The 12,915-nt window shown below is 36.3% G+C and overlaps 1 protein-coding gene across 1 annotated transcript in view; it reads right to left on the bottom strand.

Moving 5' to 3' along the window:
• Positions 1-4,965: 4,965 nt before the first annotated feature.
• The window catches only part of LOC110035727 (SNF2 domain-containing protein CLASSY 1-like), a 36,119-nt gene continuing 28,169 nt past the window's right edge, over positions 4,966-12,915 (bottom strand). The window contains exons 6-7 of the mRNA XM_020740010.1: positions 8,259-8,420; positions 4,966-7,197 (exon numbers count right to left, since the gene is read on the bottom strand). Of these exons, the coding sequence (XP_020595669.1) occupies positions 5,281-7,197; positions 8,259-8,420 (2,079 nt within the window). The 3' untranslated portion in view covers positions 4,966-5,280. The remainder of the gene's footprint in view (positions 7,198-8,258; positions 8,421-12,915) is intronic.

Below are 12,915 nucleotides of genomic sequence, written 5' to 3' on the forward strand. Positions count from 1 at the left end.
TATATATATATATATAGTATGCAATATGCATGTAAATATTTGGTGCTTTGATTCACATCTAGATAACGCGAGCATAATACCAATCATATAAATCATAACTTAGGCATCTCACCTCAATATTATATAACTCATTTTGTAGTAAGAGATGTATATCTTCATTCATATGTTATGCAAGTCATTCATATGACTAATCACATAAAATTGTGTGATTTCTTTTATATTATTAGTTATGAGTCAAATACAATACCATATTATACGGCATAAGTAAAAAAAAAAAGGTAATGTGAGATGACAAATGAATCATCACTCTCAATTTATTGGTACTCATATCATGTTATATTTATGCTCATATATATCCCATTCTTTTTTGAATTTACACAATTACCTCACATACGTAAATAAGAATTTGTTAACATACTAGTCCAAATAATGTTGAATTCAACAAAAAAATACATAACTATAACCTTATGACTATTAAATTACATTGCATTTGAGGTGTAATTGCATATCTTTTGAAATTCTATATTTAAAATATCTCAATCACAATATATCATATTGATAACTAATGATTGATAAAAAAGGAGTGCTATTACATGCTTGTTATTGAATTCATAAATTATTGAAGCATATTTGAAATTTGGATTTGAAAAGAATAAGTTAATCAATTATAAATATTTTTTTGTGATATTAACAAAAATGAAAAGAAGAAGTCAACCAAAAAAGATTTTTGGGATAATGTTGTGCATAATACTCAAAATTTTGTTATTTATGAAACTAGTAACAATATAATTTTTTTAACTATCGAATCAGTGCATTTGTGTGTCACGATAAAACAATTGAAATTGTAGTTGATGTGTTTAAGAAGTGAAAGGCCGCAGTTGAGAATGAGACATGTTTGAGATTGAAATGTCTCATATCATATAACTGCAGTGAGTATCATAATTAAAGGTTCATGAGTTGTACATCAAAAGAAATAAGATATGAGTACACAACTCCAATGACATCATGACAATATGGTGTGGTTGAGCGTATGAAAAGAACCATCATAGAGGGTGCCAAGAGTAAGAGGTTGTATGCAAGCTTACTAAAACAATTATGGGAAGAAGCAATGAATACTACAGTTCATCTGATAAATTATGGTTTGTCGATACCTTTGAATGAAAGCTTCCCTGAAGAAGCTTGAAGTGATAAAGAGGTAAATCAATCTCAAGTGAGAGTATGTATTTTTTCATCACTTGTTCATATTGATACATAATTCAAAAGCAAGCTTGATTCAAAATCAGTCAAGTGCACTTTTAATGTGCATGATTCAAATAAATTTGTGTACAATTTTTTAGACTATTAGAATCAGAAATTCATTAGAAGTGAGGATGTTACTTTCAATGAAATAAAAATGTACAAGGGGAGATGCTCAATTTAATGAAGCACGGTATTGAAGTTAGGAGGTTCAACAGAGACACATGACTGATACTAAGAAGCCACTCAATTTGAATACTTACAAGTGAAAGTTTGTCATGTATGATACGATGAAGTCATTGAAACCAAATTAAACATGAAATCTGGCAAAATTAATATATGACAAAATGACAATGCACAACAAGTGGACATACATATTGAAAAAAAAAGTTAGATTGTAACAATCATTATAAGTCAATGTTTGTTATGAAGACTTTTCAACAAAAAAAATGATTGGATTACTTAGAGATAATGTCTTCTATAGCGAAGATGACAGCTATCACGACTGTGTTTAGCATGGTAGCAGAAGAAAATATATCTAAGTTGATGGATGTGAAGATAGCCTTCATACATTGTGATATGGAAGAGGAACTGTATATGGTGCAAGCGTAATGGTATGAAGTTATGTGGATAGAATACATGGTCTGTGGATTGAAGAAGGACTTTTATGTTTGAAGCATGCCCCAAGTCATTAATACATGAGGTTTGTCAAACTTATGTTGGACAGTGGGTAGAAGAAGTGTTAAGCAAACTTGTGTTGCTTCATCATATACTCTGGTAATTGATATACCGTGCTTCTATTATATATGTATGATATGTTGATTTCATGAGCAGAAATGGAGAAGATCATGGACTTGAAGGAGTAATTATTAAGAAAGCTTGAGATGAAGGGCTTGGGTCAAACCAAGAAAATTCTCAATATGAGAGCTAGCAAAGATATGAGTGTCGGAATAATGAAGTTACCTGAAGCAAAATATAATGAGAAGACCTTACACAGGTTCAACATGAGTGAGGCAAAATTAATTTGCACCCCTTTAGGTAGTCACTTCAAATTATCTAAGGAACTATAGCCCAAGTCTGAAGCACAACAAACAAAGATGAAAAAAACTTTGTATGCTTTAGGAGTTGAAATTTTGATTCATGTGATGATGTGTATGAGACTAGATATTTTTACATGCAAGGAGAGTGGTCGGTATATACATGGTTAATCCAAGAAAACATCATTGGCAGGCAATGAGGTAAATTCTCATATACTTAAGTGAAACAATCAACAGGGTACTTTCTTTCAGAGGTGTAAAGATTGATCAATAAGGATATGTAGATTTGGATATAATAGAGGATATCAATGGTAAAAGATGTATAACAAGGTATGTGTTCACTTTAGGGAACACAACAGTGAGTTGAGTTTCTAGCTGTAGAAGATTGTTGCACTTCTAACTACATAATCTGAAGACATTGCTATCATTGAGGCTAATAAGAAGATGATTTGACTACATACCATCATGACATAATTGGGCAAGAAGCAAGATATAGAAAAATTTCATAGTGATAGCATCAGTGTTATTCATCTAGCTAATAACACCACTTTTCATGCAAGGATAAAAGCACATTTAACTAAAGTATCACTTCATTCATTCTCTCTTAGAAGATGGTTAATTATCTTTGAAGAAGATATGCAGAGTGCAAAATCATACAAATATGTTGATGAAGGTTGTTCAATTAAATAATTGAAGCTACGCTTGGCTTCAATTAGAGTTCAAGAAGGTTGAGACCGGGTGTGAGCCACACTACATTGCGTTATAATAAGTTGGTAGAAATTGGATGGTGCAAGTTTGGAGGAAAGGTGATTGCACATTAGTCTCAAAGTGAAAGATTATTATATGTGGAGTCTGATTGACAATGATTGGAAAGGAGTGCACCCAGGAAAGCTTCCTAGTGTATGACAACCAAGAACCCAATGCCATGAGGGGCGCCTAGGCGTCCAGAAATTGAGTTGTAGACAACCTGGCGCCCCAGTGAGGCGCTTCAACAAAAGATATGCTCGTTTTCGGCTTCTAAAAACATAGCGTCCGAAAACTCGATGCTCGGGACATACGATCCAAGACCAAAAATAGGTTGAGCAGTTTATGCATTTAAGTCCTTCATGTAGAATTTGGAATCTTTCTTGGTCGTGTACGAATGTGGGCAAACAACGTAAAGCGGTGTCTGTGAGTTGTGGGTGGATTTCTACAAATTTCTCTTGTGAGATCGAGAGAGCGTCTGTGAGTTATAAGACCGTTGAGAGAGTTGAGTGTGGTGTAACATGTGCATTTATCATCATTTCATAGTGAATTTCTTGGTATGATGTGGTTTCTTTTTTTTTTTCCTTTCGCAGGTTTTTCCACATGTAATCATTATGTTGTTGCTTATTTGTGCGCTTCTATTTTATTATTTTTTTCGGATATTTTCCGTAATGTCTATGATGCGAATATCCCCCAACCAACCAAGGCTCCCGAACGAGGAATGATACACACTTACTTAGAGATTCAAGAGACTACTCCCTAAAAGCGAGCTACGACCCCCAAACGAAGAACAATTCAAACTCATCAGTAAGCTTGAGCAACTACTCCCTTAAGGTGAGCTCTCGCCCCAGGTGAAGAACAATCTAAACTCGATAAGAGTGATTTTGCACTTCATCATCCCCTGACCAAGTTGTGAGCATAGCAAGCACAAGGTTTTCCATCTATCGAAGATAATTTAAACCTTACTCGACTGTTATTCATTATGAATAGTTTCATGAGTTGCCTTCTAGGAAGGTCAAAACCTTTCGGGAAGCAGTATGCATCATATGTCATGTCTCACAAGCGCATATTAAACTTTGCCGATACAAAATGTTGAAAAATCCTAAAATATTCATCCTCGCATTCTTCTTGCAATCACCTGTTAAAGAGAAAGTAATTCGTGAACTATGTGTATATCAACAAACGATCTTCACGAACTATATTGATATTATCATTCATTTTTTTTGCCTAGCAGGCCCATTTTTCTCACAAAAATGTAGATGTCAAGCTTCGCCTGCTTACCCATATGCCAAGTGCTAGCTATCAAGTCCTGGCTATCGGGTTGATTTGTCTGTTCGACTTATCGAGTTAACCTGTCGAAATGATAGTTGTTATGTTTTAACTGCTGGGTTGATCCGCCTCTCATTCAACTAGCATTCTACAGGAGCAACCAACCACTGAAGTGTTGGTCATCATTAAAAATGTGACACACGTTCAGGTTCATTTACAAGTCGTTTGACATCTGCATTATTGTCATTCTTCATGGACGCATAGTGGATAAACCTTATATTGTATCAAAATTATTTAAACTTATTTCTCTGTAACCTGATAGAGAAGGGAGATGCCATCAGAAGCCATGACAAATAAAGACTCTCCCACCTTCTAAAAGGACCCCTCAACTTTTTCTCCTCTCTCTTTTTATCGTTCTTTTTTTGGAAATCGAAGGTAAGAACTTTCAAAGCATACATCTATCATCCTTCACCACCTCTGTCACAGGTCTAACGGACTAAGTTCATTAAGAAGTTAGATCAATTTTAAGAAAACAAAATCGAGATTATATGAAATTGCTCAAGTGATTGTATCAGACAGAAATAACAATTTAAGTACCAAACTTTAGGATGGTCTAAAGACATGCTTACAAAACATAACATTCTATCTCCCAATATTTGTGTTCAGATCTTATAGATTTTGTTTTGACAATAGAAATTGCACATAAGAAAAGGATTGTAATTAATTATTCATTCCATGAAAAAAAAAATGAATTAAAAAGTTATAGAATTGGACAGCCGTAATTCGGTTCATCACCACTAGTCAGTCATCGCCGAATTTTAGATTGACATCATTTAAAATCAAAGACAACCAAACTAACTAACTGCATTTGTTCGACACCTTACCAAACAATTCCAAAACATTTCAAATAAGCTACATTCATTTTTCAGCAAACCAAACATCCCCTACGGACAATCAACAACCAAGTGTGGATAGCTATTTTAATCAAAGAGCCTTAGTTCTGCTCCATTATCATCTGGAACATCTTTCCTTGATCTTCTTCCTGAAGCTCGGTCAAAATCTCATCCTCGACGACATCAACTTCCCTACAAGAATTATGCTCAATGTATTGACCCATCGAGATCATTTTCGACAACCAAGCCTTCCAATCATTGCTGCGGTACTTATCCTCCTCCCAAGTTCCTGAAGCCAACAGCTTGTACACATAAACCTTTCTCTCTTGACCAGGCCGGAATGCTCTAGCGATCGCCTGCCTCGTCTTCGAATGATTCCACTCCGAGTCCAACAAAACCACTCGTGATGCGGCCGTCAGGCTAATGCCTTCGGCGCATGCAGATGTCGACGCAATCAAAACCTTGCATTTGTTCTCCACATCGCCATTAAACGTGTCCATGATCTTCGCTCTCAATGACAGCTCTTGATCACCTTGAAGAACCAGGACTTCCTCCCCCTTCCTCCATCCCAAAAAAGTCTCAAAATATCTCACAAGCAAGCTTATGGGAGGAATATTGTGAGAAAAGATGAGAACTTTCTCTCCCTTCATGATAGATTTATGAACAATATCAAACACAAACTTCACCTTGGAACCACTTATTACACTATCCTTATATTTCTCAATTTTCTCTAACTCGCTATTGTTGAAGTAGTCTTCAGCATGGGCCATGGTTTTTATCAACCATGGGTGGATAGAACCGACTGTGATTAGCAGTTCTAATTCAATGGGATATCTTCTTGTGAGTTTTAAGCAGCTCTGTAAACGAACTAAGACTTCACGCTGTATATCAGCAGGGAGTAACACTATAGTATAAATAACCAAACCTGGAAGCCTACCAGAGTTGTCATCTTCATAAATATCCATGAAGCCATTGGTGATCTTGTTCAGCGCATCAAAGCCCAGCTTCCTGTCATCTTCCATGTCAGATTCAATCTTCTCACCAATTCTCTGCACAAAAAGCTTTCTTGCCATTCTCTCCTTCCTCTTGCTTCTCTTCTCTGATTTCTTGTAAGTGTTTAGTTTCTCTCGATCCAATTCGCCGAGAACGTCATCTACGAAGCTGGGTCTGGCCAAGCAAAGAGTGTTGAAATATTCCTCAAAGTTGTTCTGAAACAGCGTGCCGGAGAGCAGAATCCGGGATTTGGTATTCACCTCCATTAAAATTTTTCTTAGCTTTGAAATAGTGCTTCTGGGATTGTGTCCTTCGTCTAAAATCAAAAGTCCCGGGCTGTTCCGCAACACCTTTGCCATGAATTTTCTGTGCTCGTCTTTCGACTCCTTCTGCATCAAGAAGAAAGAAGAATAACTCATCAGAAGCACGCTGGATTCCTTATGCCATTGCTGAAACTTAGACATACAGTCCACCAAATGCCTCATCTTCCTGTTCGGCTTTCTATGTTCCATGGAGGAAACTCTAAATTTCCAATCCAGATTTGCCTTTTGGAAGCTCTGAGCTGGATGTATTATATGTAGGGGAAACTGAACCCCCCATTTTTCAAACTCCTTTCTCCAGACATAAACGGTGATCTTCGGGGCGACTATCAGTGGTCGGCTCCTCGGAAAAAGTTTCAGATAGCTGATAATGAAGGAGATCAAAAGTAGAGTCTTGCCGGAGCCCGGCGAGTGCGAGATAACACAGCCGCCGGTCTCAGCGGAACGAATATCCATCTCTTTCGGCTTAAGAGATCCAGCAATATTCCTCCATATGAATTCAAAAGCTTTTTTCTGGTGAGTATATAGCTTCAATTTCAGCTCAGGTATCAAAGCCCACACATTGTCTTCTCCACCTAAAGAAGCCATATCAAAGTTTGTGGTAGGATCATCAAAAGAACTTGGATCTAAACTATAGGTGTCCATTATGCTGAATTCCAGTTTGCCACATTGCTCCCTGCTTAAATTCCAGTTTTCGCTCATCACCTGCATGAGATTTTTATATTTATCAATACTCCAGGAATGAAATACACATTGGGGAATTTACATAAATATCACTCAATTTCTATGTATTTACAAACCTAGAGCCTAAACTCTGCCTTTTTTTTCATTTATGCTAATCAAATCTATCATATCACATCAAAAATAAGATTAACTTCTAAAAGTGAAATGAATAGTAATACAAAGGTAAGGCGGTATATATGTAAAAAGTGAAGTTTAAGTTTTAGATAAATACATAGTAATTGAGTGATATGTATCTAAATCTTCCGTAAACACGGGGCATCAATTCCTATATATTTACATATCTGGCACCTAAACTTGGTTTATTTACATTTATACCACCAAAATCTTTCATATCACGTAGAAAATACTAGCTATTTTAACTTCTAAAATGTGAAATACACATTAGCATACAAAGGTAAGGTGGTAGATGTGTAAAAATTAAGTTTAAGTGTTAGATATGTAAATACATAGGAATTGAGTAGTATATATGTAAATCTTCCATAAATAGGGAGCATTTGCATACATACCACCCAATTCCTATGTATTTACATATCTAACACCTAAACCTAACACCTAAACTCTGCTTGCTTTTTACATTTATACCAACCAAATCTTTCATGTCACATAGAAGATAAGACTATTTTAACAATTAAAAAATGAAATATGCATTCTCATACAAAGGAGGAAAGGTGATATACATTTAAAAATTAAATTTTAAGTAGGAATTTGGTGATATGTATGTAAATCTTCCATAAACATGGCGCATTTAAATACAAACCACCCAGTTCCTATGAATTTACATATCTAACACCTAAAACTCTCCTTTTTATGTTTATACCACAAAATCTTTCATATCACATAAAAAAAAACACCATTTTAACTTCTAAAAAGTGAAATACACATTCTCATACAAAGATAAGGTGGTTTTATGTAAAAATTGAAGTATAAGAGTTAGATATGGAACTACATAGGAATTGAGCAGCATGTATGTAAATATTCAATAAACATTTAAAGAGAGGAATTTTCCTGCAATTTGGACTCACAAATTGTGGCATAACATCTCTGATTTTGGTGTGAACAAAATTGCACAACTGGCATATTATTCCAATCTGCTCATCTAGCTTGAAATCATGTTTGCATGCTTGATCACCATCTTGACATGATAAAGGAACTTTCCCATCATCAAAAGTTTCAGAGTCCATCTCCTACCAGACATGATATAACAGGTGTAAAACTATCACAAAATCATTCACTCGACTTAAAAAGAAATTAGAGAGTATTTCCAATCCCAAGATTCTCTCTGAAGTGTAAAAATAGTTCCCTAACTATTTACATGGGGGCATTCTAGCCACAGAGTTTATAAACAATATCAAATTAGTCCCAAGACTATTTTAATAGGGGCTGAAATAGTCTTCTGTGGAAACTGCTTCAACCCGTACTAAAAAAATATGGGGACTTAATTTATACATTTATATACTCTAGGACAAAAATGACGTACTTCAGAGAGTTATTTATGAAGTGATTTTGAGATGCCTAAAAAGATAAATATTCAAAAATGAGAAGAGGGTGGGGGGTTAAACTTATGTTGTAGCACAAAAACATAATTTTTGCAGTTTAATAGTATCATCTGAATGTACCACAAAACTTTTTTATATCATCTTGAATCCTAAGAACAAGTAGAGTTATTTGTTTCTCTAGAATACACAACAATCAGAAATTCATTGGCCAAGTCAAGGTTTTTTACATGATTCAGGCTAATTTGCTATAGCTCTAGCATTGAGAAAAGCATTAAAATAGTCCTATGACTTTTTGTGGGGTGTCATTTTAATTCCAGAGTCTATAAATATGCCAATGTAGTCCTCAGACTCAATATATTTGAGCAAAATTAATCCAAATTGAGAGCTATTTCAGCCCCAATTTAAAAAGTAGGGGATTAATTTGATACTTTTATAAACTCTAAGACTAAAATGACCCATGTAAACATTCATGGGACTAATTTGAACTTCATTACTCTAGTATTCATACATGGAGCGACAAAATATAATAGAAGCTGGTAAAAATCATACTACCAAACTTTTAATAGAAGAAATTATCAAATAATAAATGTTTGAAAGAGGAAGATCCTAGAAATTATTTCAAATAATATGTAGTCTGAAGGTGAACTGCTTAAAAATTTGAAGCACTAAAGTTAATATTTTATACCAAAACCTGATTTTCTTTATCTTTAATAAACAAAGTATAATGTTGAGAGCAAGAGAAAGTGGTGCATTGATACCTTATGCAAACGTAAATTACATTCAAGTAGTTTGCAAACAATATTCCAATATGTGAAGTGTCAAAATATTCCCCTAACTATTTATATGGAGTAATTTTACTCCCAGAGTTCATAAATATGCTAAATTAGTCATCAAACTCTTTTAATGGCGGATAAAATAATCCTTATTATGAATTATTTTAACCATTATAAAACGAATTCGAGGACTAAATCAACACTTTTATAAGCTCGGGGACTAAAAAAGCCCCCAACAAAGAACCAAAGAATCATTTTGACACTTTCCTCTCATGTAAAATGTTTAAAATAGGAATCAAGATATAGTTGTATTAGCACATTTATAATATTCTGAAAATTTGAATCAAATCAATAAAAACTATGAGCATATCTAAGTGGTGTGCATACATTTGCAGTACATTTGCTCAAATTTTCCTAGCCATGTTCTTTTGTTTCACATTTTTAGTGCTACTGCCAGCAGAGTTACAAAAATAGTGCTTCTACAATTATTTTGATGGTGCAAAAGATTTAAGGATGTTGAACCCAGAATTGTTCCTAAAGCAAGCCCAAGGTATAGGGGAGAGGAAACAAATGAAGGGAAGAGAGATCAGGGAAAAGTGCTATGGTATTCAGATTTCTTCTATATTGGAAAAAAGATCCAAAAGGTCCTTTATTACATTTAATTTCCTCTTTTTATAATGCTTAGACCTTTCTGAAAAGATGTATTTGTGTTTATCCCACCAAAACCCTAAGGTGTTGGTCCCTCGGATTCTTGTTACCCCTGTCATCATGACTCAAGATCTGGAAGAGAGTCAAACCCTAGTTGATCTATTAAGATGCAAAGGCAAGTCAACCTGTCCTGACCAGCTAGGGGAATAATTTTCGGATTGTGCCGGTGTCTGGCTTCTTGCTCATCCTTGGGTATTCGCCTTTCAGGGTTCGGCGAGTAAAAGCATGTAGTCCGTACTACATGAGAATGAGAGAATTAAATTCTAATAATTAGCTTTGAATTAGAAATAAATGCTCATAATGCAACTACTCCCATGAATTATGGGCTTTTTGGCTCATATAAATAGTGCGATAAGATGTCCCAGAATTCCATTTCATCAGCTCTCAGTCTTCTCTTTTTGGGTCCAATTATTTCATCATTTCCTTTCAATGGAGGATCTTACCTTGTATCAAACCGACATATCGATTATGGTTCTCCTCCGCGGCTTATTCGACAAGTACAAGTGTGGATGCGGAAATAAATGTGAGCTTGTGAGGAAGCGTCGAAGGGTTGACCCATCACCAAGCCAAGAAAGATCACCTAGGACAACCCCAGGAGGCGTTGTTGTGACCCTGAGTCAACCAACACTATTGTTCCACAGAACCATGTTGCGGCACCAGTGCTGACCAATGTCATCTCTCTCAGAGGCAGAGGCACTGAAGGATGGCCCGAAGACTGGGTGATGACACGTCGGTGCTTGCTATCTCGGATTTGTTTGACTGGCTGAAGGGAATGGTGGTCTTTTCATCATCACCTTTTTTTTGACACATTTTCTTTTGTAGGAATGCTACCCTTGAATTTGAATGAAATTTCTAGCACTAGACTAGGCGAAGAGTGAGTAATAGAAGGGGTTGATCGTACTGAGCATGGTGGGGACATGAAGGTTGAACGTGGCGAAGAGGATGCCCCGAATGACGCATGCAGGGGATGTCGAAAGAAGATTGGGAGCATGTGATAGCGGTAATGATCACCTAATTGACAATTTTTTGGCTCACACGACAGATGAGAACACTACTGCGGAGATGGCCAACTATTTGGCTTGATTGTTCGACTTGAAGCAAGAGGTTGCTATGTTGAAGCAGTCAGAGGCCTTCAACCAAAAGATCATGGATCTGAGAGAAAAGTTCATGATGTCTCAAGCTCAAGTTTAATCTAGCTGATTGGGGCAATACAAGTCTGGGGGCGAGTTCATGCTTAGGAGACTCATTCGGCTGGGTTGTGGCAAATTCGTGTGTAAACTTTTTTTTTCTTCTAATTAATGCAAGTATTTATGTTTGGACTATCGTAATAGATTTTTATAATGAATTTGTTGCTTTGATTCTCAAATAGAAATGATTTGATAGTGTTGATTTCGCTCGTGTGCCTGTCATTCGCTACAACCCTATGGAGTTCGTTGAGGTAGACCTATATGCTTCATCGAAGATTGATTTGGAGGAAGTCCGATTACAAGTTGTCAGGAAGGTGAGAGGGTGAACGCTTTCAACGCCAATGAGTTGTTATTTTATAAGGACCAGTTCCAACTCGGCCTCAATCTGCCCCTTTGCGAAGAACCGGTAAGCATCTTCCGATTCTATCAGATCATTCTGTCAAATAAGTGACGTTGAATTCGATTGTGATCATTATGATCGTGGTAATATTCATGCGACAAGTGGACATCCCCCAGTCGATCAAACTTTTCAATGATTTATTCTCTTCGTGCACCTACTCGAAGGGATTTGTTCTCTTTACTTTAGGGACTAAGATTCGTTTCCAAGGTTTGGAGAGCAAAATGAAGGATTGGGAGTGTACTGCTTCATCTAGATGGAAGAGGGTTGGATGATCAGAATGAGCCCCACTTATACACCGGTTTAAACCAAGCTGAAGCCATCCTATAGCCTCCTACAGTAGTGTTGACCTCGCTTTCGGTCGAGGTGCAGTTTTCCCCTCCTTAGTAGCCTAGAATCTAGTTAGCCTAGAATCTAGTCGTAGGACCTTTCTATCAACTACTCCTAGAAAACTAGTGAAGGAGCCCTCCCCGTTAGCAATTATGTACTTTTCTTCGCTCGACTTGACATTTCATATAGTAGTTTCGACCGCTATTGCTTAGCAGGTAAGACTACTCTAAAGGAACTCAAGGAGTATTCCTATAGGATTGTCGGCCTTAGGATTGGTTGTAATCATTGAATTGGCGCCGTCGTCCTCTGCACCGTCCTGTTTGATGAACTCATACCGAAATTTTGATAGGATTTGGACTACAACGCATTTTTGACCCGATCGACGACGAGGTTGCTCGGACGACTTAACATCGATTTTGCCTAGGGTGGACGTTCGTTTCATTGCGACGGCGCGTCTTGGGGAAAATACATGTTTAAATGTTAATTATAATAATAAATAATATTTTATTATTATTATTATTATAACTAATAATTTATATTAAAAATCCTTAACCTAAATCTATCTCCTCCCTCCCCGCCTCATTCTCTCGAACTCGTGGGTCTGCCTCAACCCTAGATCTCGTTCGGTTTCGCCTGACCCTGTTGACCTCACTTTTGGTTGAGGTCTAGAAAACTTCTTTAGTAGCCTAGGTCTAGCCATAGGACTTTCCTCTTGACTAGTCTTAGAAAATTAGAAAAGGTACCCCACCATTAGAAATTCAAAACTCTTCTTTTTACTCAGCTTGAAA

This window comes from Phalaenopsis equestris, unplaced genomic scaffold, assembly GCF_001263595.1.
Source record: "Phalaenopsis equestris unplaced genomic scaffold, ASM126359v1 Scaffold000002, whole genome shotgun sequence".
NCBI lineage: Eukaryota > Viridiplantae > Streptophyta > Magnoliopsida > Asparagales > Orchidaceae > Phalaenopsis > Phalaenopsis equestris.